Source organism: Lithobates pipiens, unplaced genomic scaffold (assembly GCF_037356315.1).
Source record: "Lithobates pipiens isolate NorthernLeopardFrog02 unplaced genomic scaffold, aLitPip1_a1.2 Scaffold_10, whole genome shotgun sequence".
NCBI classification, from domain to species: Eukaryota; Metazoa; Chordata; class Amphibia; order Anura; family Ranidae; genus Lithobates; species Lithobates pipiens.
Genome location: NW_027507686.1, coordinates 57207932 through 57235601, shown reverse-complemented (window position 1 = coordinate 57235601; position 27670 = coordinate 57207932). Strand labels below are relative to the sequence as shown.

General features: G+C 43.2%; 1 protein-coding gene across 3 annotated transcripts in view; it reads left to right on the top strand.

The window, feature by feature from the left end:
* LOC143930791 (uncharacterized) overlaps positions 1-27670 on the top strand; it is a 461539-nt gene that overhangs the window by 144437 nt on the left and 289432 nt on the right. For all 3 annotated transcript variants that reach the window (XM_077455410.1, XM_077455401.1, XM_077455393.1), the window contains exon 3: positions 22845-22980. In XM_077455410.1, coding sequence (XP_077311536.1) covers positions 22845-22980 — 136 coding nt within the window. The remainder of the gene's footprint in view (positions 1-22844; positions 22981-27670) is intronic.

Sequence of the window (27670 nt, the reverse complement as noted above, 5' to 3'; positions counted from 1 at the left end):
ACTCTTTGTGTTCATGGTCTGTAATCTGTGTGTGCACTGTCTGCACTCTGTTTCTGAAGTGTCTGTCCTTTGACGGTGTGCAGTTTATGTACTCTAAATGTCCAAAAATCCACACTAATTTGTAATAACAGTGACACGGTTACACTTTGTAGTAAGTGTTTTGTGGAAAATGAAGATTTTCTATGCATAATATCTAGTCCGGTAAATTAAAAATATTGTGTATGTAGGTTTCACATTTACATATACTATCTGCTAGTGGAGCTCCAGGCTGCATTTCACATATCTGGGTATTGTTAAAAACAGCTTGCTGTTTACGGTGTTCAATAGCTTAAGCTGAAATTTACACACACAAGATTGTCTAAGAAAAGCAATTCCTTTGCTTTCCCTCCCTCTCCCTGTGTTTTGCTTAGACAGAGACCTACAGACATTCAGTTAGAGACAGTCTGAAAGCAAATAGCATTCGTTTACAGAATCACAAACTTTAATTGTCTTGGCCAAAACGTATGTATGTTTTTACTGGCACTGCTTTCCTATCAGGGAAAAAAATAGCCATCATCCTTTTCCTCTGTGGTTCCACCATCAAGGAGAGCAGATGGGCCTGACCCCAGCCTCGAAGGAAAACCGGAGCACTGGATCCTGGAGCAGCCACAGAAACAAGAGGAGCAGTTTCTCTCACAATCCGGGTAAAAGCAGGTGGACTCTCAATGCTGCTCCCAGGCGGGACGGCGACATTCTTGTTCCAATCAGCTTGCAGTGTCCGCGGAGGTTGGGCTGGTGAAACTACCTCAAGCAGAGGTTCCCCATAGCGTCCAGAGACGATCCAAGGCCTCAGATGCATGGCCAAGCCAGAACACTACCCGCAGGTCAGTCCCAAGGCCTCATAGCCCCCAGCCGTGTACAGGGCAAGACTACCCTTCGGTGTACACTGCACTCCGGTGTCAGGTAGAGTACTCTTGGACTCACTCAGACCAAGGCCAACACCCGGAGCATACATCTTCCAATCTGCCATAGTACTTCCAAACTGCGCCATCTTCTCCAACCCACAACCAGACACATGTGGCATCACTTCCTTATCCTCCTCTGCAGAGCAGCGAATCCAACCCCCGCATGAACTATTGTGTTTTCATCAATAAGTTTATATTGCTTATCCTATCATGGGACTGTGCATTTAAATCTATATTTTTTTACTATATTGTTTTTTTATTGTTGATTTCCATCCACAAGATTGGATTTATATATATATATATATATATATATATATATATATATATATATATATATATATATATATATATATATACACACACACATATACATTTTTTTTTTCCCTTTAACACTTTTTTGGACTTTATTTCAATGTGCTGTCCATTTATGACACATCTCGTCGCTGTTCATTTACTTTTGGCGCTACACACTTTTTCTTAAGATTTGGCATACTAATGCCGCGTACACACGAGCAAATTGTCCGGCGTACTTAGTCCGGCAAACAATCCGGTGGATAGTCCGGCGGACTTTCTACCGAACGGACTTGGCCACACGGACACACAGAAAGTCCGGCGTTTGCTAGCGCGATGACGTACATAGCCAGTAGCCAATAGCTTCCTTTTCGTACTTGCTTCTGAGCATGGTCATTCTTAAGGCCCATACACACGATCAGACTTTTTGACAACAAACATGCAAATTAGCTGTTTTGGAGCAACATCCGACCGTGTGTACGCTCCATCGGATAAACTTTTTCGGTTTTCATCGGACTTTTGTTGGCTGTGCGAACGGACAAACTTTCTGGCAACAAAAGTCCGATGGAGCAAAGTCTGATCGTGTGTACAGAAAACCATAGGACTTTTGTACAAAGTACAAACAGGCATGCTCAGAACCAATGCAAAAGATCAGACAACAATACAGAAGTTGACCAAAGGTGGCGGTAAAGAGCAGAAAAACCACATGATTTGGTGAAAGTTGGCTGAAAAAGTCCTGCTGTGTGTATGCAATACAAGTTCAGGGCCGACGCCCTTTGTACAAAAATCCAAGGGAAAGTTTGTACAAAGTCCTATCGTGTGTATGAGGCTTTAGTCCGCCAGATTAGCATACTGACGAACATTTGTCCGCTGAAAGTCCGGCGGAAAGATTGGACTGCAAAAATACTTTCTAAGTCCGCCGGACTTTAAACTGGAAAAGTCCACTGAAGCCCACACACGATCGAATTGTCCGGTGAAATGCGTTTTGGCGGACTAAGTACGCCAGACAATTTGATCGTGTGTACGCGGCATTAGTTGCAAAAATGAAATCTGGTTGGTTGTCATGAGAATTAAGAATATTGTTTCCATTCGAATTTTTATTCTTTAAGGTTTACTTATATCAATAAGCAGTCAGGTAATTATTTTGATTTCTTTCAGCTCTGGAGTCGCTTTTGACAATTAATTCATGTTGATACTCTGCCCCCATATTTTTTCTTTGTTGTATTACAATTTATTCTCAGAGTATAATTCAGTCTTTTGCTTGAGCTCCTTAGCATATGTGAGCATTGCTGTCAAATCTCCTACCGTTTTTTCTATTGTTGAAGATTTCCATATTACCAGTGTCACTATGTTCAGGTATTTCATACATGAGAAGAATTCTACCACAGCCCTTGGGATTTGTCTGAACAACAAAGCAGACGTTTTTTAATCCCTGGTAACCTAGTCTCTTGTGATTATACTTTCTCACTGCTGCACAAAACACCTACTCTAAGCCTCTTGTAGATTTGAGGTTAGAAGAAGCCATATGTTTGACGGTTCTTTCCATCTGTGGCTTAGCCAAGTCAAAACACTTAGATAAAAAGTAAAAGAAGATATTCTATATACTGTGCACAATGCAAGTATAGAGTATACAGTATACTGTATGCATGCACACACTCAGCATGACCAGTAGGGAAAAAACAAACTTTAAAAACTTTCTCCCAGTTTCCATGAAGCTACATTTACTTTCTGATGTTTGCATGAGTTGCACTGCCATTGAGCATGATGTAGTGAATAGTGCAGGGTGTTTTTAAAGCTCCAGGGATTAAAGAGGAAGTAAACCCTGATGGGTTTACTTCCTCTTTTTTTCCCTGCAAAGGTAAAGCATAATGGACTACTATGCATCGCATAGTAGCCCATTATGTGTCACTTACCTGACACAGGAGCCAGCGAAGTCACGCTGTCCCCTGTAGTCCGCCGCATCCATCTTGCTGGTGGCGTCTCGCAGCTCCGCCGCTGTCATTCGGCGAAGCCGCGATGACGTCACTCCTGCGCATGCGCACGGGAGTCGACAAATGCGGCAGCTCCATTTTTGGAACTGCCGCGTTCAGTGCGCCTGCGCGCCGCTGTCTACGGCGCATGCGCCGTAGACAGCGGTGCCCGTTTTCGGGCAAATATCTCCTAAACCATATAGGTTTAGGAGATATTGCTTGGACCTACAGGTAAGCCTTAATCTAGGCTTACCTGTAGGTCAAAGTGGTTTGTAAGGGTTTACAACCACTTTAAGCCACTTTGTAAAATGTGCCAGCATATTATAATTTAAATCCAATGAGGTGCATGTTACCTCCGGGACTTATCACTTTAACTTTCGACTGACAGTTTTACAGAGCTCCAGGGAATGCAGTTTTCACAATACTGGAGGCAGGAGAGATGCTTCAATCTCACGCACAGCAACTCTGCCTGCCTTTTCTGCTGTTCATGAGTTCACCTAATACAAAGAGCTCTGTGATTGGGCAGGAGGAGGGGAGGGCCAGTCACAGCTGCTGCATGTGACTCAAGACTTGGAAAAATTTAAGCTGTATATTAACCACCTCATCTGCGAACGATTTTAACCCCTTAATGACCAGACAATTTTTTGCTATTCGGCACTGCGCTGCGTTAACTGGTCATGTAACACTGTACCCAAACTAAATATATATAATTTTTTTTTAAATAAAAAGAGCTTTCTTTTGGTGGTATTTTATCACCACTGGGATTTTATTTTTTATTATATAAATGGGAAGGCTGACCACAGGTTAACCTAGATTTGTAGGAGGAGTCAGACTGTATTTAAATCCGGCCTCTAGCCTCCATTGCCTGTTGATGTTTCCCTCGATAGCAGGCAAAAAGACCAATCTTTTAAAAAAAAATATATATTTTTATACTTTCTACTATAAAACATATCCAATAGAAAAATTAATTAATTCATTTCTTCATAAATGTTGGCCAAAATTTATTTTGCTACATCCCAATATGTGTATATTGATTGGTATACTACTATGGTATATATATATAAAATGGGTATATATATATATATATATATATATATATATATATATATACACACCTTTTGGCTAAGATCAAGTGTAGCATCTGTTCTTATCAGTTTCTAGAAGAGGAGCTGTGTTACTTCCGAGTGTGAGGAGCACACATGCAAATCCAATGGTGTCATTGGACCTGCAAGGGTGCTCCTGATGGAGATGGGTGCTAGGCCTTCTGGCCTAGATTGGGGTAACTCTAGCTCCAGACAGTTTTTCATGAGAGAACATCGGGTCCTCTTCTGCATGCAGGGGAAGAACGCTTAGTATCTCTGAATGTAATTAGGTAGGAGTGATGGGAGTGAGGGTTGAGATTGTTGAGGTCCGGGCTCTCACCAAGCTCCCTGAACTTCATGCCTTCCTGACTGGAGTGGGGGCTGCTGTGGTCTGGGCTGTTGATCAGGGGGGTCCTGAAAGCCTATAGTGTATGTGCCCCTGGAGTGGCAGTCCAGGGGTGCCAAAAAATCACTGTGAGTGAGTGTCACTTTGATTTGAGGCACCACCGTCACTGCACCATATACACGCTTTTTTAGCACCTGCCTCCTGGGCCAGGCCTTTTGGCTGGGACCGGAGGAATTTTTTATTCCTTAGCAGAGGACTTGGCCGTTGTATTGCACAATGGCCACCTTTTCACTCTCCTCTCCACTTATTCCTTCCCCACTTTATTTTTATTTATTCCACTGTTTGTCACATTTTTGTATTTTTATATTGTACACTGCACGTGTGATGAGCAGGGTAGCAGATCCTCGGGCCTGCCCTGAAAGTCTTGGGAGGGGTTGGACATGGCCTTCTGGCTTAGTTCATCCTCTCTCATGGGCTCTCCCTTCGGGGGAGCCCTACCTAGTACTTGGGTGGGTCTGCTTCGGCAGACCTTCCAGGGAAAGGGATCTGTCTGGTTTCAACCAGATGGACCATGTTTTAAGTACACTTGTCCCTGTCAGGAGCCTATCGCCCCGGGGGATTCAGGGCAAGGCTCTCTAATTTCAGGGCTTGTGTACCCGTTGCACTTTTTTGTGTTTTCACTCTTTATGTGTGTGCACATTTTCTTGGCACCAGGTGAAGTTTTTGAATGTGTTTCACACGCCATGGGCTTTCAAAAGAAAAAAATAATAAAATATATATATATAGGATGACATCATTGACTGACTATATAGTAAATTTCCCCTAAATGGTGCACATTTAGGAGATATTTACAGTACCTATAGGTAAGCCTTGTTATAAGCTTGCTTATAGGTACAAGTAAAAGACTGAAGTTTACAACCACTTTAAGAAGCATAAGCTATCGTATTGTGTCTGTTGTCTAGCACTTGGCTGTAATCTGTTGTTTCTGATGCATGCAAAGTAGTTCTTTAGTATGATTATGTGAATGAGCTAGATGTGTTAAGTTATCTGCTTGAGTTAGGAGTTAGGAAACACTGGGCTTTAACATTGAAAAGTGTTTCTTGTACTTAAAATAAATGTGTACTATGCCCAATTCATGCTTACTCTCCCCCTTCCCGCTGCACACTCCCATTGGGGCAACCCCTCTCACCCATTTTTTTTATCTGTATACATACCATTTACAGGTCTTTTAGGTCTGTCCCGTTATATCACTCTTCCTCCCGTTTTATTATTGGCAGTGGGTGGGCCTGCAGAGAGTCTAGAGTAGCCTAATGAAGCACCCTCAGGTTGTGAGTCCTTGATGTCCAAGGCTCAAGTAAGGGAGAGCAGCAGCATCTGGAGGTAAAGAGGACTGTCTTGTGGGGGACAGCTCTGTAGATGGGATAAGTATTGCAGCAAGAGCCTTTAGTTTTTTTTTATTTTTTTATTTTTATTAACCTGAAATCAAATTCCCCATTTTCAGCTTCCAGACCACACACTTCCTTTCCTTTCCCCTTCCACTACATTAGGAATGAAGAGGGAAAACCCCATGTAAGTGCCAATACACAACTTGTAAACTGGAACTGGGCTTTAAATGAACCCTGCTTAGGGCAAAGCACCGACTCTTTAGGATTTTCAGTAAATAGCATTGGTGTGTGCGCAGCCTATCGCATTAGGGTGTGCACCCCAGAGTACAAACACATGTGTGTATATCAGCAGAGCAGTGGACAGTGTCAGCAAAGCAAAGATTGGTGTCGGAAGCGGTTTTATTTTTATTATTTTTTATTTATTATTTTTACAATATTATTATTATTTTTTTTTTTTTCTTTAAATTTTTGTGTTAGGAGCCCTGTTATGGGGCGTTGGTGAAATATCAAGGATCTAATCAGACTCCTGATGTGTCACTTTTGAGACAGAGAAAGAAACTGAGGACAGAGATTCCCCAGTCCCTTTCTCTGCAGCCTGCAGTAAACATAGTTTACTATCTTTCAGTTAAAAATGAAGACAGGAGTGATTAGTACAGATCAGAAAAGGAAGGGGCCGGTTAAATAAATATTTACCAGCCCATTTCCCCCTCTCTTGAGAGGAGAGGTGGGAAGCTGGCAGCACTGCAGGAGGAGACAGGAAGCATGGGGAATCGGCATAGCACGGGGTGATTGGGTGTGCCCAGGCACCCCCAGCACACCCTGTGTGCACGCCTTTGGTAAATGGCTATATATATATATCAAACTAATCAGCTTACATGTAAGCCCTTTTATATTACACGGTTCATGTTTTGACAATAGTTGTAGTGGATTTAAAATTTGATGACACGGGTATGCTACCTCTGATCTGTAAAAATATGTGTCTAGGACAGCCTTTCTCAACCTTTTCAACATAGAGGAACCCTAGAAAATCTTTCTTTCTTTACATACATAGTTGGTGAGGTGAAGTCCATTCAGTCCAACCTGTGTGTGTGCTTTTATGTTAATAGTACATTGTATAAATTTGGAAAACGGAATACAACTTTGGAAGTGATGTAATGTATTGAAATATTATATTGTAATATATTCTTTCTTTCCGAGCATGCGCAGTCTTGGTCACTCAATTTCTTTTGAACGAATACTGTACCGATTAAACAAAAATCGTTTGTTTTGGTATGATACGAGAAAAATGTTTGTGCATGGTCATTTAGATAATTTTGCATGAATTGTCATTATCAGCCCTCGAATGCTGTGTACTGACAATCAGATTATCATACGATCGCTTCAAAAGCAGTATTCTTTGATTTCCTCATCATGTGTACCAGGCATTAGGCAAAAGCGTATTGCCTCATATGTTAAAGTGGAATTCCAACTTACTTTTAGCTAACCTTAAAACTGCCCCCCCCCCCCCCCCTCCTAACACATGTACTAACCTGTGTAAAGCCTCATACACACAATAGGACTTTGTACAAACTACACACAGCAGGAACTTTTTCAGCCAACTTTCACCAAATCATGTGGTTTTTCTGCTCTTTACCGCCACCTTTGGTCAACTTCTGTATTGTTGTCTGATCTTTTGCATTGGTTCTGAGCATGCCTGTTTGTACTTTGTACAAAAGTCCTATGGTTTTCTGTACACCCGATCAGACTTTGCTCCAACGGACTTTTGTTGCCAGAAAGTTTGTCTGCCAACAAAAGTCAGATGAAAACCAAAAAAGTTTGTCCGATGGAGCGTACACACGGTCGGATGTTGCTCCAAAACATGTTTGTTGTCAAAAAGTCTGATCGTGTGTATGGGCCTTTAGAAAGATGTATATACTTACCTATTTTCAGACGGCTCCAGACAAATCGCTTGATCTGGCTCACCTGTGTCAGCTAGCGCAGCATCAGAGGAGATGAGGGAGTGGCAATAATGAATAGGCTATTGAACCCTATGGATAAAGTCACTGCTACCTGTTGTCCCCTGGCTGATACAGGGGAGATCACATGACTGGACCGGAGGGGCCTGAAAATAGGTAAGTATATACTGTACATCTCTCTTAGGCCCCTTTCACACTGAGGTATTTTTCAGATGCTTTCACGCTAAAAAAAAGCACCTGAAAAGCTCACGAAAACCTATTTCCATTAAAATCAATTAAAGATGACGGACCCCATGGTCTCCATGCCTAACTTAGTTTCAGTCCTGCATGATTTCCGGGGTCTGTCTGGTCTGGGTGTTAACCTCACGAAATGTTCAGCTCTGCCAATTAATTTTCCCCAACAGATAGCAGCTCAGATTCAAGCGAACTTTGGCTTTCCTATGGATTGCCAGACCTTCTCCTACCTGGGGATTAAGCTAGCAGCTTCTAGCCATAAAATATACCTTGCTAATTACCCGGCTATGTTTTCCCGAGTTAGACAACTGTTACACACCTGGGACTCTTACCATATTTCATTTTTAGGCAGGGTTCAGGCGGTTAAGATGTCGATCCTCCCTAAACTGTTATTTTTATTTAGATCCCTACCCAACTATATTTCCCGTCTCACCCTGGAATCTTTACAAAGTGATATTAATAAGTTCGTCTGGCACAACAAAAAGCCTCGTTTGGGCAAGCATATGTTATACAGGAGTAGAGACAGGGGAGGCCTGGATTTGCCGAACATCTGGTTGTACTACCTTTCAGCCAGATTTCTCCAGCTTGCCCAATGGCACTATTCCCCGAGATCAGTGCCCTGGTTGCGCTTTGAACGCGCCTCGGTAATCCCCTATTACCTCCCCGGTCTTCTCTGGAATAAACCCTTACACATTAAAGAGCTCTCAGCCCTGAATACAGTTGTGAGTCAGTCACTTCGCCTATGGTCCCTGTACAGTGGGAAATTCTCACTTCGTCCCCCTAACCCAAAACTGGCCTCATTTATCGGGAACCCTGAGTTCCCTGCGGCCCTCCAGGATCATACTGGTTTTGCATTATGGACTAGGGGGGATCTGATCACCTATGGTTCCCTGCATGTCAGGGGGACCTTTCGGTCTTTCGGATCCCTCCGGTCCTCTCATGCCCTACCTAACACGGAATTTTTTCGCTACTTGCAAATTAGACATTTTTATAACACTTATTTCCCGAGGGCCACCTGGGGGGCGGACACCTTATTTGAGAGACTATGTGGCCCGGAATCTAGAGATAGGGGCGGTATTTCCATCATATACTTATCCCTTACGGATGTGGGCCTTTCGGAGAAATCTGCGGCCATACTTAAATGGGAACTGGAGACGGGAGAGGTAGTCTCCTCGGAGGAGTGGTCTCGCAGAATTTCTAACATGCATAAGTGTACCAGGTCCGAGGCGGTGAAGGAAACGGTGTTGAAGCTCCATACCAGGTGGTATTACACCCCTGCGAAGCTGCATACCTTCTTCCCCACCGTTTCTGGATCTTGTTTTCGGGGTTGCCCTGATTCAGGCACTCATCTCCATATTTTTTGGAGCTGCCCAGCTCTCAGAACCCTCTGGCAGAAAGTGCATGACAGAGTGTCGGGTATCATTGGCACCCCTGTCACGCTTACCTTCCAAATGTGCCTCTTTTTTGCTGATATCCCCGGTTCTACCCCCCCGGAGCAAAAGCTCTCCCATACTCTCTTTAGTGCAGTACACTGGTCGATTGCCTTATTCTGGCGTTCGCCTACGGTTGCATGGGAACGGGTGCTCAAGAGGATGGCTGCAATACAGTTAATGGAGAGGATTTCCCATACAATTTTGGACACCATGCCGGTATACGACCTTAAATGGAAGTCTTGGTCCCCCTGAGACCCTATGCCTTCGGGCTGGGACTGTCTGGGAGTCTGCTCGCCCCCAAACGGGGTTCTGACCTAGGTTGAGGATCTTGTAGTTCCGTACCCTTTTTGAGCATTTATTTCATTATTTCAGTTTTAGTTATTGTTTTGTGCTATGATTCCTGTTTTTCTTTGGTTTTCTTTGGCATTTCTATATTTGTTGTTATTCAATGTTACAGTCACTACTCCAGTGCTTGGTATAGTGGGGGATACTTTATCTCTGTTTGATGCCTTGCTCTCTGTACCCCCATGAACAATGACTATTGTGTTGGGTGGCAGGTACTTATCAACCATTTTTCTGTTTTGTACTTGAATGCCTGCTATTCCATTACCACAAGCAATGTATTGTTGTTACTCTGTGTACTGTACTTTGATGCTAGTATTCTGGAGCACTCAGTCGCTCAATGTATGTGCCTATTTTTTCTCTTTATGTCTCAATAAAAGTTCGTATTAAAAAAAAAAAAAAAAAAAATCAATTAAAGATTTCATACTGGGGCTGTGTGCTGACAGGGCGGTGAAAAAACGCCCCTCTCGGTTGAAATGAAGGGAAAGCTCTTCAAAAGCACCTGAAAAGCTCTTCAAAATTGCTCTGTTTTTTTTTACTGGCAATTTAGAAGCGCCACAGTGTGTTTAGAAGCGCCACAGGTTAGTTACCAAAGGTGTTAGAAAAAAAATAGCCTGAAAAACCGCCTCCTTTCACTCCAGTGTGAAAGCCTGAGGGCCCTTTCACACTGGAGCTGTGCGCTGGCAGGGCGTCACAAAAAGTCCTGCCAGCAGCTTCTTTGGAGTGGTGAAGGAGTGGCAAACTCACTGCTCCTCCACCTCTGCTCCCCATTGAACTCAATGGGGCAGCGTTGCGATACCGCTGGCAAAACGCCGCTCCGGTGGCATTTTGAGGGTGGATTTAACCCCTTTTTGGGCCACTAGCAGGGGGTCAATACCTCCCTGCTAGCGGCCAAATAGCGCCGCTAAAATTATGCTAAAAATAGCGCCGCTTTACTGCCGCCACCTCCCGCAGCTTGGTGTGAAAGGGCTCTTAAGGCTAGTTAGACGTAAGCTATAATTTCACTTTAACATGTGTACTGCATCTACAGTAATGCAGCCTATGTGCATTGACTCTTGCATCTCTAATCCTACATCCAAGAGTGGAATAGTGATCCAGGATCAAATTGCTGTAAGAATAGGTTGTCATCATAAAGGCTTATTTTTTATTAGTATCTCTCTTTCTGAAGTCTTCAATGTTTATATTTATATCTGGTACTAGCAGCTTGATAATAAAATAGTAGTTTTGTTAAAACAAAAAAAAAGATTATTTTAAACAGGCGGTATTGAGCATTGAAGCATTTATTTTTAGAGGGTTAATTCACCTTTTCAGAAATAATGAAAATGAACTATCGCTGCTCCAGTCTGCTCCACACCCAGGGCTCTACTGTACTTAGTGCAGCAGTCCCCTGCTCTTCTCCCCCTTCTTTCTACAGGACTTTTGGGATGGATAAGAGTGATGCTCTGTGCTGGCACTAACTAATCAAAATTGTTCTGATCCATTCTGGAAGCTCTGCAAAAAGAAAGGGCGGAAGAGCAGGGATTTTAAATCCGCAGACCCCTGCACTGGCTGCCTGGGCACTGACAGTTCATCACCCATGGAGGCAAGTAAAACAGGGGGCCCTGGGGCTGGGGAGACTGTGGGGTGTTGACTTTTTCTTTTTTTTTTTTCTGAAAAGGGGAACTTACACTTTATGATCCATGTGCTGTATGCAGGGTATTTAGTGGAAGAGTCTGGTGTCACAGCGATTTTCAGAGACACTGAAAGATTGGAGCAAATCTTATTGTCAATCTCATCTGCTGGCACCGCCGTAGTATTAAGTGGACAAAACATTGTTGCACTGACAGAAACCATGAATCAGACCGAGACAGAAGTACAATTAACCACTTGACCACTGGGCACTTAAACACCCTTAATAACCAGACCAATTTTCAGCTTTCGGTGCTCTCACATTTTGAATGACAATTACTCAGTCATGCAACACTGGACCTATATGAAATTTTTGTCCTTTTTTTCACACAAATGGAGCTTTCTTCTGGTGGTATTTAATCACCGCTGGGTTTTTTATTTTTTGTGCTATAAAAGAAAAAATACTGAAAATTCTGTAAAAAAATGAATTTTTCTTAATTTCTGTTATAAAATTTAGCAGATTAGTAATTTTTTCTTCATAAATTTTGGCCAAAATTTATACCACTACATATCTTTGGTAAAAATAAGTACAAATTGGTGGATATTATTTGGTCTTTGTGAAAGTTATAGAGTCCACAAGCTATGGTGCCAATATCTGAAAATTGATCACACCTGAAGTACTGACGGCCTATTTCAATTCTTGAGACCCTAACATGCCAGAAAAGTACAAATACCCCCCAAATGACCCCTTTTTGGAAATAAGACATTCCAAGGTATTTAGTAAGAGGCATGATGAGTTTTTTGAAGTTGTCATTTTTTCCCACAATTCTTTGCAAAATCAAGATTTTTTTTACTTTTTTATTTTTTTTTCACAAAATTGTCATATTATCAGTTTATTTCTCACACAGCATATGCATACCACAAATTACACCCCAAAACACATTCTGCTATTACTCCCGTGTACGGCGATACCACATGTGTGAGACTTTTACACAGTGCGGCCACATACAGAGGCCCAACATGCAGGGAGCGCCATCAGGCGTTCTGGAGCACCCAGGACAATTCTGACATTTCTCTCCTACATGTAAAAATCATCATTTATTTGCTAGAAAATTACATCGAATCCCAAAACATTATATATGTTTTTTTAGCAAACACCCTGGAGAATACAATGGTGGCCGTTGCAACTTTTTATCTCGCACGGTATTTTTCGAATGCTTTTTTTTGGAAAAAAAACTGTTTTGTGCTTAAAAAAAAAAAAAAAACACAGTAAAGTTAGCCCAATTTTTGCATAATGTGAAAGATGAAGTTACACCGAGTAAATCGATACCTAACATGTCACTCTTCAAAATTGCACAGGCTCGTGGAATGGCGCCAAACGTCGCTACTTAAAAATCCCTATAGGCGACGATTAAATTTTTTTTTTACTGGTTATATGTTTTGAGTTACAGAGGAGGTCTAGGGCTAGAATTATTGCTCTCGCTCCAACGTACGCAGCGATACCTCACATGTGTGGTTTGAACACCGTTTTCATATGTGGGCGGGACTTACGTATGCGTTCGCTTCTGCATGCGAGCACATGGGGACAGGGGCGCTTTAAAAAAAAAATGTTATTGTTCATTTTACTTTATTTATTTTAGTTTGACATTTTTTTCCCCAAAAATAAATTTTTTGATCACTTTTATTCCTATTACAAGGAATGTAAACATCCCTTGTAATAGGAATATGGCATGACAGGTCCTCTTTACAGTGAGATGTGGGGTCAATAAGACCCCGCATCTCACCTCTAAGCTGGGAAGCCTGAAAAAAAAAAAAAAAAAAAAGATTCTGGATTTGATAGTATTGGCGAGTCGGTAGAAGCACCGGAGGGCGGCGGGAGGGGGGGGTGTCTATGGCTGGGTATTGCAGGGTATCACCGACTATGGCTGGGTATGGCTGGGTATATCAGAGTATGGCTGGGTATCTCAGAGTATGGCGTTGCAGAGTATTGCGTTGCAGAGCATTGCAGGATATTGGAGGGTGTTGCAGAGCATTTCAGAGTGTTGCACGGTATTGGCAGGTGTTGCAGAGCATTGCAGAGTGTTGCAGGGTATTGGCGGGTGTTGCAGAGCGTTGCAGAGCATTGCAGGATATTGGAGGGTGTTGCAGAGCATTGCAGAGTGTTGCACGGTATTGGCGGGTGTTGCAGAGCATTGCAGAGTGTTGCAGGGTATTGGTGGGTGTTGCAGAGCATTGCAGAGTGTTGCAGAGCATTGCAGAGTGTTGCAGGGTATTGCAGAGTGTTGCAGAGCATTGCAGAGTGTTGCAGAGCATTGCAGAGTATTTCAGGGTATTGCAGGGTATTGCAGAGTAATGCAGAGTAATGGCAGGGTATTGCAGTGTAATGCAGACTATTGCAGAGTATTGCAGGGTAATGCAGAGTAATGCAGGATAATGCAGAGTAATGCAGAGTAATGCAGAGTAATGCAGGGTAATGCAGAGTAATGCAGGGTAATGCAGAGTAATGCAGGGTAATGCAGAGTAATGCAGGGTATTGCAGGGTATTGCAGAGTAATGCAGGGTATTGCAGAGTAATGCAGAGTAATGGCAGGGTATTGCAGAGTATTTGCAGGGAATTGAGGGGTTAATTTTCGGTGAGCAGCGATGTGGGCACTGCAGATGCAGCCCACATCGCTGCTGACACCGATCTCCTCCCCCTCCGCTGTTCCGATCGGTACAGAGAGGGGGAGGGAGGAACCGGCGTCATAACATGATGCCGGTTTGTTTACAAGTGATCACTCCGTCATTTGACGGAGCGATCACGTGGTAAACGGCCGCGACGAGCGGCCGTTTACCGTGATCCGTGATGCACAGGACCACAGGACCCGGCGGTCACGGATGCTCTCGAGTGCGCGCCCCAGGGGGCGCGCGAGAGCGGAATTCTGGGAGGACGTCATATGACGGCCTCCCACAGTTAAGAAACCGCCCTAAAGCCGTCATTCGGCTATAGGGCGGTTATTAAGTGGTTAAATCAAACTTGTTTATTAATAAAAATAAAAAGGTAAATAGAGTAAGCGTATCCAAAGCATAGCCAGAGTCCAGTAACCGGATCGAGTAGTCAGCCAGACCAGATTTCAATAACCAGATCGGGTAATCAGCCCGGCCAGAAGTCAGGGATCCAAGTGGAGCAACAGCAAGCAGGATAAGGAGCCAGAAGGGATGTCAGCAATCCAGTCTTTAAACAGACCCGCAGGAGATGGTTTCTTGTGATGTGACCAAGGCAAAGGCAGATATGAAGTGAGCTGGACACCTTTAAGTCGGCAGGTCAGATGAGCTGGATAAGGAACAGCTGATAACTGTGGAGAGAGATGAGAGCTGGCAATTAGCCAACAGCTGAGCAGCCAGCCCAGAGAAGGAAGGGCTAAGCCAGCCCTGACATGCACATTGACTAGACTGGGCATAAAACATGTGTCACAGTCTAGGATCAGGCTCGGAGGCCAATGGCTGTAGCAGTGGAGAAGTTCATGATTAGACAACAGGAAATATACCAGCAGATCCTTCTAATGGATGAAGTTCACCTGAGGTGCAGGGTCTAACTACCAGGTGGTGTTCACCAGAGCTCCTGATTGTGGAGATGGGTTTTGCCATGTGCTCGTGCCAGGTCGCGGTTCTCAGGATTGCATCACCAGGAGGTGAGCAAACTAGGGTTCGGTAGCAGATGTAGCTAAGATGGTTTTTTATTGCATAGTTCACAGTATCGTCTCACAATTTGCAGTCAAATAATAACTGTATAATCACAATATATACACAGATTACACATTTTATACGTTTCTCATATCTCGATTCTCCAGGACCATCCAAGGATCCAAAGTAGAGATATTGAACCTAGCTAATAGAAAACAGCTTATTAACCATACAAATTTATTCATGTTTAGTATATGTGTCTAAATACTATCAATATCCACATAACAATGTGCATGACTGTTGCTTGGGCAAAAAAGAGGGAAGGCAGCCAGAGGCGGAACACACTCCTGGCACGGACACTGGGACAAAAAGGCCAATACCAGATCCTCACAGTTAGTGGACCCCAACTAAGGCTATTCAACTTAACACAAATAGAAAATAGAATACACCTTAATTGTAAAATACCTTATAAGCCCCTTACACCCAGTTCAGTATCACATAAGGGACTTAAAGATGACTAAAACACATGAAGAGCTCAGAGATGGCAAAATTTATAAACCCATATAGTTGCATGGTGCGTAATCTAGATTGACCATACAGACATAGTCATCTTAGGCTGTTATGTCTATTTAAATGGTATATCTACCATATTATTGGATTATCCACCTCCATGGTTTATAAGTCCATTAAAATTATATTTTTGTAGAACATCCAGCAATCTCTGTATTGCAGAATAAGAGAATCTCACATTTATATTTATCTAAATCTGGAGGTTACCAGGGGCTCTGAAAAACATAATAATTATTCTAGCTAGCGATTAAGTTTTTTTAAATGATAATTTCACATCCTTTTATGATACTTAGGTGTGTTCCACCGTTTCTTTAAAAAAAAAATGTGTTCCATCTCTGGCTGCTTCCCTTCTTTTTTGCCTAAGCAACAGTCATGTACATTAGTAGGTTAATATTGATCGTTTTTAGACACATACCTAATATCTATCTATGGATTTGTATGTTCTCTATTAGCTAGGTTCAATACTTCTTCTCTGGATCCTTGGATAGTCCTGAAGAAGCTAGATATGAGAAACCCGTTTACCTTGGCAATCTAAACAAGATATAAGTTGTGTAATCTGTGCGTATATTGTAATTGTACGGTTATTATATCATTGGAAATTGTGAGAATATATTGTGAACCACGCAATAACAAACTTTTTTAAATATGGTTTTTAGAATAATAAAATGGAATATAGAATTTAATGAATTATATGTGTCGTCTCATGTGTACAAGTAAAGTCCGCAAGGACTTTTTGCTGGGGTATAGAAGCATAATCATTAAACAAGCCAAAGGTTAGTAACAAGTAGTAGCTTGTTGGGATCAGACGGAAGCATATTAGATGAACAAGCCAGGGGTCAATAACGAGTGGCAGCGAAGATGAGGACTGCAGCAAGTATGCAAGGAACAAGATATTGGCTGGAGAGATTATGACTATGCTGAAATAGCTTACATATAGTTTTCTTTTTTCCTCCCAGTGGCTGAACAGATTGGTAGGGGAGTAAAGGAAGATAAGTACGGTATGTGAATCTGTGGCATTAAAATGAAACTGTTGTGTTGCCCTACATGTGCAACACCACAAATTCACTGAAAAAATAATCAATCCCCCAGACACTGATATTTCATCTTTACAAAGTGATATTAACAGCTTCCGGACCGCCCCGCGTACCCTTACTGCTGCAGGGCAGCCCTGGTGCGGAAAATCACGTTCGTGTACGTGATTTCATGCATGCGGTTTAGGGGGCATGCCAATCATGCTGCGATGGGAGACAAGCAGCAGGTACGGCGGCCGAGATGGCCACTGCGACCTGCTGATCGTTAGCTAAGCTGAATCACAATATCTCTTTTCCTCCAGTGAATCCAACCCCCCTTCCCCAGTTAGAAACACCTCCCAGGGAACCCATTTAACCTCTTGATCGCCCCCTAGTGTTAATCCCTTCCCTGCCAGTGTCATTTATACAGGGATCATTGCATTTTTTTTAGCACTGATCACTGTATTGCTATCACTGGTCCCAAAAAAGTGTCACTTAGTGTCAAATTTGTCCGCCGCAATGTTGCAGTCCCGCTAAAAATTTCAGATCGCTGCCATTACCAGTAAAAAAATAAATAAAAAAAGAAAAATCCCTAAATCTATCCCGTAGTTTGTAGACGCTATAACTTTTGTACAAACCAATCAATATACGCTTATTGGGATTTTTTTTACCAAAAAATATGTAGTAAAATACATATTGGCCTAAATTGATGAAGAAATTAGTTTTTTTACATTTTTTTGGGGTATATGTATTATAGCAGAAAGTAAAAAAAATACATATTTTTTCAAAGTTATTGGTCTTTTTTTGTTTATAGCGCAAAAAATAAAAACCGTAGAGGTGATCAAATATGACCAAAAAAAAGCTCTATTTGTGGAAAATTATATTTGGCTACAACGTTGCACGACCATGTAATTGTCAGTTAAAGCGACACAGTGCTTGTCAGGAAGTGAGTAAAACCTTCCGGGGCTGAAGTTGTTGTAGTCCTTGTTTTTTTCCCCCTAAAAATAACAAACATGTTATACTTACCTGCTTTGTGCAATGGTTTTGCACAGAGCAGTCAGGATTCTCCTTTTCTCGGGTCCCATGCCGGTGCTCCTGGCCCCTCCCTCCTGCCGGGTGTTCTCACTGCAAGCAGCTTGCTCTGGGGGCACTGAAGCAGGCATAGCTCTATGTGACCATTCACACACGGAGCTGCGGCTTGCCCCCTGCCCCCTCTGTTTCCTGATTGGCTTACTGGCTGTGATTGACAGCAGTGGGAGCCAATGGCTCCGGCTGCTGCTAAGAGTTAATCTGGAGTGTGAGTCCCCAGAGAGTCAAGGCTCTCGTGGACAACGCTGGATTGAGAATGGCTCAGGTAAGTATTAGGGGGGCTGCTTCACACAGAAGGTTTTTTTTTGGTTTCATGCAAAAAACTTCAATGCATGAAGGTATAAATCCTTGTGCTTTTACAACCACTTTAAGTCTGAGGAACTCTGGTGTTGAGATCTGTGCTTGATTTCGCAGCTCTATCAGCATGCATTGCTTGTTACAAGGAGATCTCACTTTTTTTGTATCCCTTGTTTAACTTGTATAAGGACTCATGCACACCTGTGGCGGGGGGGGTAAAAATAGGTAGATGAGCTGCAGTTTTACTGCGCCCTTAACTCAACACAGTAGCGGGAGGGAGTTGCACACATGCTGCCGCTATAAGACCCCTTTCACACTGGGGTGCTTTGCAGGTGCTACAGTGCTAAATATAGCGCCTGCAAAGCACCCTGAAAGAGCCGCTCCTCCCACTTCAGTGTGAAAGCCTGAGGGGCTTTCACACTGCAGCAGTGCGCTGGTAGGATGTAGAAAAGGTCCTGCTAGCAGCATCTTTGGAGCGGAGAAGAAGCGGTGTGTGTACCGCTCCTGCCCATTGAAATGAATGGGGCAGCGCAGCTATACTGCCGGCAAAGAGCGGCTGCAGCTGCGCTTTGCGGTGGTTTTAACCCTTTCTCGCCCGCTAGCAGGGGTAAAGCCGCCCCGCTAGCGGCCAAATACCGGCGCTAAAACAACAGTAAAGTGGCGCTAAAAATAGCGCCGTTATACCGCCGGCGCCCGCACCGCCCCAGTGTGAAAGAGGCCTAACGCTTTTCTTTTTTGGCTGTGGCAAGAATTAAACCCCCATCATGTGTAAGACCCCTTTCACACCACACCGCCCATTGCGTCGGCGGTAAAATACCGCTATTTTTAGCGGCGTTTTACCGCTGGATTTGCGGCCCATTTCGGCCGCTAGCGGGGCGCTTTTACCCCCCGCTAGCGGCCGCGAAAGGGTTCAAATTGCCGGCAATATGCCGTAATAACGGCGTTTTGCCAGCGGTGATACAGCGCTGCCCCATTGATTTCAATGGGGAGCAGCGGTGGAGGAGCGGTAAACACACCGCTCCAAAGAAGCTGCTGGCAGGACTTTTTTCTGATGTCCTGCCAGAGCACCGATGTAGTGTGAAAGCCCTCGGGGCTTTCACACTACATATAATGGTGCAGCTTCTTTAGGGCGGATTGCAGGCGCTATGTCTAGCGCTATAGCGCCTGCAAAACGCCCTGGTGTGAAAGGGGTGTAAGGGCCAGTACTGCCACCAAACATAATGCATTCAAGTGAATGGGGCCATGCTACAACTCCATGCAATTCACATAGTTGCCCGTGTAGTGGTGCAGACTTTTCAGGGTTAAAACAAGCAGTGAGGAGGTGACTTATTGCCTCCCAGCTGCCTGTTAACAGCCTTCTGAAAAGCAATCCACCACAGATCACTTTTCAGAGAGACAGCAAGAACTGCTGCTAGTGTAAACTAGCAATTACAGGCAGCGCAGCTGGAGTAGTGTTACTTCTGCTACAGCAGGATAGCACAGCAATGAAAAACATCAAGTCGTTAATATCACTTTAGTCATTGATAAAAAATGTTATTGAGTTTTGAATGCAGTGGAATGTACCAAAAACTGAAATATTATTTAGGTGGATGTCCCCTTTTATGACATGTTATATTTATATGTCTGCATTTAGCATATGTTCTCAGAGAGTTGCCAGCATTGACTGTGTAGCTGTCATGACTTGAAGACAATAAATAAATAATGTCATCTGGAGTAGCTTGGTTAGATGGTGTTTTCTGCACAGAGATATGGGTTTAGGGCCTTTTACAAACATCCATCATTGCAGAAGGAAGGTATCATACCATACCATGGCATAAAGCCTATACATTAAGGTGATAAACAGTCATTCCTGAAAAGATAATTACCTCCACATGCATCTTAAATCTCAGAATCGCTAAGAAGATCAGACCCTTCTGGTCACAAGTAATTGGATGAATCTTTCAAATTGATAATATCCTCAATATATGCAACGCAGAATAGAGGCTAATTGGCATTTTGGGGACATTGATCTCAGTGCACCAAAAAAAACCTTTTTATGCCTACAGATTTTCTAAAGTATTAAACCAAATGTGCAGACTGAACCCAGACAATAATTTCCAGAAATTACTAGTTAAACAGGAATTCCAGGCATGAATATTCTATAAACAGTTACATTGGGTCAGTTTGGACCAATGTAATTATGTGTATGCCATACCCGGCCAATGCCCCTGGAAGCTGGAAATCACTGAAGCAGATACTACTACTCCAGTTGGTACCAGGTTCTGAACGCCATGTTACTGTCCCATCTCCACCTCGTCCGTTCATAGAGCGATTTACATTAATTTTAGGCATGCAAAGCATTCTCTGAATAGTGTCTGTGTCGAGTGGCTGACTTCCTGTGTTTAAAAAGTAGCAGGTCAGCTGCTCAGCACGGGACCCAAAAATTAGCATAAACCAAAAATGGAAACATCTGCTTTTAACCGCTTGCTTACTGGGCACTTAAACCCCCTTCCCGTCCAGACCAATTTTCAGCTTTCAACGCTGTCGCACTTTGAATGACAATTGCACCGTCATATAACACTGTACCCAAGTGAAATTTTTATCATTTTTCCCACAAATAGAGCTTTCTTTTAAGGGTATTTGATCACCTCTGCGGTTTTTATTTTTTGTTAAAAAAAATGTAGAAAGATTTCAATTTTTTTAATATATTTTGTTATAAAAGTTTAAAACAGGTAATTTTTTTCCTTCATTGATGTATGCTGATGATGCAGCATAGATGGGCACTGATAGGTGGCAGTGATGGGCACTGATGGGTGGCAAAAATGATCACTGATAGGCAGCACTGCTAGGTGGCACTGATTGTTACCGCTGGTGGCACTTGTGGGCATTGATAGGTGGCACTCATGAGCATGGATAGGTGGCACCGGTGGGCACTGTGGACACTGGCAGATGGCAATGGCAGGTGGCACTGGCAGGGGGTACTAATGTGCACAGATGAGGCATAATTGCCTCTTCCTCTTCGGGACCGATGTCCCTTGCAGATGAGCCAGTGATAGGCTTTTTTTTTCTCCTCACACTGACGTGAGGAGAAAAAAAAACGATTACCAAGCTTTTGTTTACATCATGTGATCAGCTGTCATTGGCTGACAGCTGATCACATGGTAAGGGCCGGGACCGGCCCCTTACTCGGATCGGTGATCACCTGAGTCTCAGTGACTCGTGATCACAGCACGCTCCGAGCGCACCCTGCAGAGGGCACGTGCAAAGGGGAGCCCCGTCATATGACGGCCTCACGGAAATTCAGGTCCTCGCTGTGGCCGTCATTCGGCTATAGCACAGACGTCAAGTGGTTTAAGTGGTTGTAAACCCTTCCATATACACAGTGAAGTGACTATCCCCAGATGATACACAGAGATAAAACAAATTCTCCTATATGCGTTGTACCCGTTTATCTAAAGCCCTTTCTTCTCTACATCCATTTAAAGAGCAAAATGTACAAATCTCGTCTGTGCTGTCAGAAAAAAGGGGGCGGAGAGCTGAGAGCTGATTGGAGGAAATGTACACACCCCTTTCACACAGTAACAGAGATAAGGATATGCTTTGTTCATATTTCATGTCTTACGTTTACGACCACTTTAAGGACCTTTGTGCATTCTTTTGGGTGCCGCCATTGCTCAGGGCTGACATGTAAAAATCAATAATTAGTGGTGCATGCACTGCTGATTACATAATATTGACGTTTGCTCTGAATGGCTGCCTGCGTCCTAGCTACCAAGGACTCTAGGTAACAGGGGCCTATCAATAGTGTGTAATCAGCGGCACTGACTACACATTTTAAATATTTGAATGTCAGCACTGGGCTGTGGCAATAGGGTACATATATGCTTTATGCGTGTAAACGTTGGCACAGCTTTACATGCATACGATTAACAGACAAGATTTTTAAATACTGCCAGCGAGATCCTACATAAACATCCTGCGCGCATGCAAGCTTAAATATATTGAAAGTTACCTTGAAATTGAAATTACCATGTTAAAGCTGCCTGTCTTTCTTTTTCAATTTTGTAACAAAAGTTAAATATTTAAAGCAAGTTTTTCGTATTTTGCCTGCATGTTGGTTAATATTTCATATAGTAATCTTTCAATTACATCTTATATTTGTTGCCAGTGGAGGTCAGCAGTATACAGTATCAGGCAGTGCAATGCCAACTGGTAAATTCTCTTTCATTTCAGTGGAAGTCATTTTTTTTAAACAAAAAAAAAAATCTCTCCAGAGAATGTAATATTTGCATGTCTAAAAGACATGTTGATTTATGCATCCATATTAATAAAATGAAAACTGAATAAAATATTCACATGAATTACAAATGGACTTTTATCCACTAATGAGGGTTTATTCTTAAAAATAACTGGATATTTAAGGCATCTGTACAGTAATATTATGCTGTCTTTACCTCTCTTGGGGATCCTAAATGCAGCTGCCATGTTGCATTGTGAAGTTAATTTACCTGACTGGTTATGTTTAGCTGTCCTGCCGGTGATAAATGATTGCAGATCCCCAAGGAGAGTCTTCCATGGTCACTAGGCAGTGCAGACACACCTAGAGATTGAGTCAATGACCTGTAAAATTGTTATTTTTCATCTAGGTATCCAACTGGGACTTACTTAACACTGTTATTGCTCTATATGACGTTGGCTTGCCTGATATTGGAGTGGAGAATTTAAGATCTACAGTGTGTGCCCAAGGAGCAAAGACCATTCTTTTACTACGGGACCATCAAGGTATGCATGCTGTTATTAATATTAAGTATCTCTTATGCCGTGTTCACACGACCAGTTTTCCAGTCGGAATAAACTCTGAATGTTTTTCCGATGGAATTCCGCTGAAACTGTCTTGCGTACACACGATCACACCAAAGTCCGATCATCAAGAACGCGGTGACGTACAGCACGTAAGATGGAACTAGAAAAAGGAAATTCAATAGTCAGTAGCCAATAGCTTGCTTCAGAGCATGCGTCGTTTTTGGTCCGTCGGAACAGCATACAGACGAGCGGTTTTCCTGATAGGAATTGGTTCCATCGGAAATATTTAAAACATGTTCCATTTCTAGGTCCGTCAAAATTTTCGAAAAAAAAAAAGTCAGATGAGGCCCACACACGATCGGAATATACGATGAAAAGCTTCCGTCCGACTTTTTCTGTCGGACATTACGCTCGTGTGTACGCGGCATTATTCTAATGGTTTAAACTGAGGATCTGTGTCAACAAGCTTTGGACTTGTGTCTATATCACATTAATCTAGTTTGGGATGTTTCTGAAATTCCTTAATTTTTTACTTGCTTTTTGATCTGCACTTGACCATCTGGCCTGCATTTGACCAGCTTCAGGCTCATTACCCATAGACATGTATGGAGAGAAAAGACCTCTTTCACATTTACTTACATACAGCAGATTCTTGCGCTGAGATCACAGGTGTATGGGAACAGCAAATAATGACAGGCTGGGAGCAACCATAGCTGCTTGCCTGTAGCTGCACACTCAGCAGTTGCATGTGGCTAGGGATGGATGCCCGAGCCTGGATGCATCTTTCTACCAGGACCCAAAGATCAGGAAGAGCCCATCTACACACAAAAAAGACCAATCTCCTGTGCTCGAAAGGAGTGTGTTGGCACGCATACAATATGCAGTCTTCGGCTAGTCAAATCTTTTTCCCGGCTTTGCTGCCTCCCAAAAAAAACGGGCCAGGGAAACCCAGGAGGAAAACTGTGCTGAAGGGCTCTGCAAAAACAAGAAACAGAGGGTGCATCCCCTCTTATACAGTTGTATACTCACAAACGGCAACATCAAATATGCACGTCAAAGTCCACAATGCAATGTGCAATGTCCAAACAATCTCACCCGCTAGGCAAGTTCCAATGCGTTTCGAGGGGTGATCCCCTCTTCCTCAGAGCCATTTGGAGTACATTATGAACTTGCAGTGTCCATTTGATGTTTTCATTTGTGAGTATACATCTGTATTTTTTAAACTAATAAAGCTATCACAAAGGTAATGCGCTAGGCTTGTGCGCCCTCTGTTTCTTGTTTTTGCAGAGTCCTTCCACATTTACTCAGGCACCAAACTTACAAATATGGTGGTGCCAAAGGATGGAGGTTTGTCAGGGCAGGGTCAAAGGTAAAAAGGTTGACAAAAAGCAAGGGAAGATCTCTGAAGCAGCAACGCTGACTTTTTCAGTTAAGTAGAGAATGTTAGAAGCTTGTCAGTTTTTTTATTGTCTATTTCCATCTTTGCCGATTTTCTGTCTGCTTAAAGGTTGTCCCCAGACCAGAAAGTGAGGGAAATCTCCCTGAGAGTCCATTCACACCTGTGCAGCTTTGTGTGATTTCCATTGTGACTTTACCCTGCAACTTTGATTCTATTTTTGGATTCTATTTTTGGATGAGTGCTACTTTGTTATGACCCGGTGACGTCACCAAGTGGCACCGCCCCTTGTGACGTCATTGACCAAGGGCATGCTGGTTCAGTGACATTACAATGGGGCAGTGCCACCCAGCGACATCACCGGGTGGCCCCGTTCCTTAGTTATTTAAGAGCTGTCAGTGAGCTTTGCTAGCAGGTGGTGGGAGCCTTTGTTGGGACTGGATGTTTTTCTTCTTTTTTTACTTTTTTTGGATGGGCGGTGATGGCGGACATCATGATTGACAATGGATGTACACAGGGGACAATTTTTTTATTTTTGAAATAAAGTAATAGTCAAAAACTGCCAGCTTAAATTTTTTTAAAAACACTTTCTTTGGTGTATTTTTGGTGAATAAGTAGGGGTATGTACTCCATACTCATACACATGGGGGGCAGAGGCTGGGATCTGGGGGCCAGGGTTGTGGGGAAGAGACCCTTGTCTCCATCAATATGGTGACAAGGTGCTTTGGGGGAGGGCGGCAGAGAGAGCCCCCCGCCTTGAAGCACCACTCCCATGTCGAGGACATGTGGTATGGTTCAGGAGAGAGAGGCAGCTCTCTTGTCCCGCCCCCCCCCCTTTCCTGACCCTTTCCTGACCTGCCAGGCTACATGCTCGAATAACGGTCTGGTATGGATTTTGGGGGGATCCCATGCCATGTTTTTATCTATTTCATGCTTTTTTCATTTTTCTTTTTCATTGCCGGCATTCTTTTCACAAGTCGCACGCAAGTCACATCTAAATCATGCAGGCTCAACTTTCATGCAGCTTTTGAGGGTTTACATTGAGGACATGAACATTGGACCAAAGTAGTCTAGGAACTACTTTAACTTGAAGTCGAACATATATGAACAGTTATCATTGGAAAACATGGGGTGCGACTTGTCATGCGACTTTGATGTCCAAAGTTGCATGACAAGTCACACAAGTGTAAATGGACTTTAAATGAGCTACAGCTACAGATAGTATTAAAACCTGACAGGGGTTCTAACCATTCTTGTTCTATCCAAATGGGTTGAATGAGGCTGGAGCTCATTTAGCCTGGAATACTGGGGACATCTAGTGGCAAAAAAAGAAGTACTGCCGATGACAGCTCAGGATTTAACCAATATACTGCGAGCTCGCGGCAGGTACAGGCACAGTCACCTTTTTGTATGTGACTGGCCTTCTGGGTGTGAGGTGGCCATATGCACGCCCCTTGTTAAACTGTACTGTATTTGTGCACTGCATGAATTTGGCAGCAGATTTCAGCCAATGATTTTGGCTGAATCCTGCTGATCAGCTATTTTCAATCACACACAGAGTTCAGTGTTTAAAAAAAAAACTGGAGCGATCTGGCTGTTTCTTTTCCCTGAAAAGCAGGGAGAAAAAACAGGCAGATCAGAAAGTAAAACAGCACACATTACACATTTTTAGGCACACATTTAACCCCTTGATTGTCCCTAGATGTTAATCCCTTCCCAGCCAGTGTCAGTGTACAGTATTATCACCAGGACCAGATTAAGAACATCATGGGCCTGTTTCTGAGGATTTTGGTAGGGCTTTTTATAATAAATAAATATGCAAACAATTTAAATTAATTAAATTAAATAGAGAGAGGGACGATGAGAGATAGAGAGGGGGGATGAGAGGTAAAGGAGGGGAGATGAGAGAGAGGATGCACATGAGCATGCGTGGGAGTGACAGCAACGCAGCCCGGCCAAGGCAAGTGACCAGAAGCACAGAACCCAGAAGGAAGACGAGGTGAAGAAGGAAGCGCCCGACCCATAGGATTGATCACAGCGCAGTGCTGTAGGGCTCAGTCTGACAGGTAAGTTTAACGTAATGTTCTAATATGCTATGCATACTAGTACATTATGGCATAACCTACTTCAGGGCCTCTAAAAAGTAGTAATGTTACTACCGCTTTAATATCACAGGATCCCAGGAGCCTCTCATGGAGCCCCCAACTGAACCGGTGGCCCTTGGGCAGTGACCAGGTGCATAGTTGCCAACATTTCAAAAAAAAATTCAGGGACACCAGTGGTATATTTAGTAGCTGACATCCCTATGTTCCTTCATACATCACAGTAGTAATCGCAAAATTAAATGAGTACTAATAATGGGCAGAACAAATATAAAGTTTTCCTTTTATTTGAACTAACAAAAGTGTGCCCATTCTAGAGCTGGTAACACTGAGGATATTCAATATAATTTTAAAGAACTGTTTTTGTGGGTAAGAGGCATAGGGGAGGATTATGGATGGTATAACAGTGGGCACTATGTACAGGAGATAAGTGTGCAGGGTATGACAGTGGGCAGTATGCACAGCAGAGGGGTGTGGAGGGTATGGCAGTGGGCACTATGTACAGGAGAGGAGTGTGGGGGTATTACAGTGGGCAATATGTACATGAGAGGACTGTGGAGGGTATGCCAGTTGGCAGTATGTACAGGAGGAGTGTGGAGGGTATGATGGGGGCAGTACGTATAGGAGAGGAATGTGAAGAGAAAGACAGTTGGTTGTATCTACAGGAGAGGAGTGTGGCGGGTATGACAGTTGGCAGTATGTACAGGAGAGGAGTGTGGAAGGTATTATGGGGCAGTATGTACAGGAGAGAAGTGTATGACAGTGGGCAGTATGTACAGGAGAGGATTGTGGGGGGTATGTCAGGGGGCACTATGTATAGGAGTGAAGTGTGGAGGGTATGACAGTGAGCAGTATGTACAGGAGAGAAGTTTGGAGGGTATGACAGTGAGCACTATGTACAGGAGAGAAGTGTATGACAGTGGGCAGTATGTACAGGAGAGGATTGTGGGGGGTATGACAAGGGGCACTATGTATAGGAGAGGAGTGTGGAGGGTATGATAGTGAACAGTATGTACAGGAGATGAGTGTGGAGGATATGACAGCGGGCCCTATGTACAGCTGAGGAGATGAAGGAATCTGGGAAGGGAAAATTGAAAAGGTTGTGGAAGGATGTTTAGTGGTTAAGCGGGCCGTACATGGATTGAAATTAAGCCAATTAAGCAGAGACCAG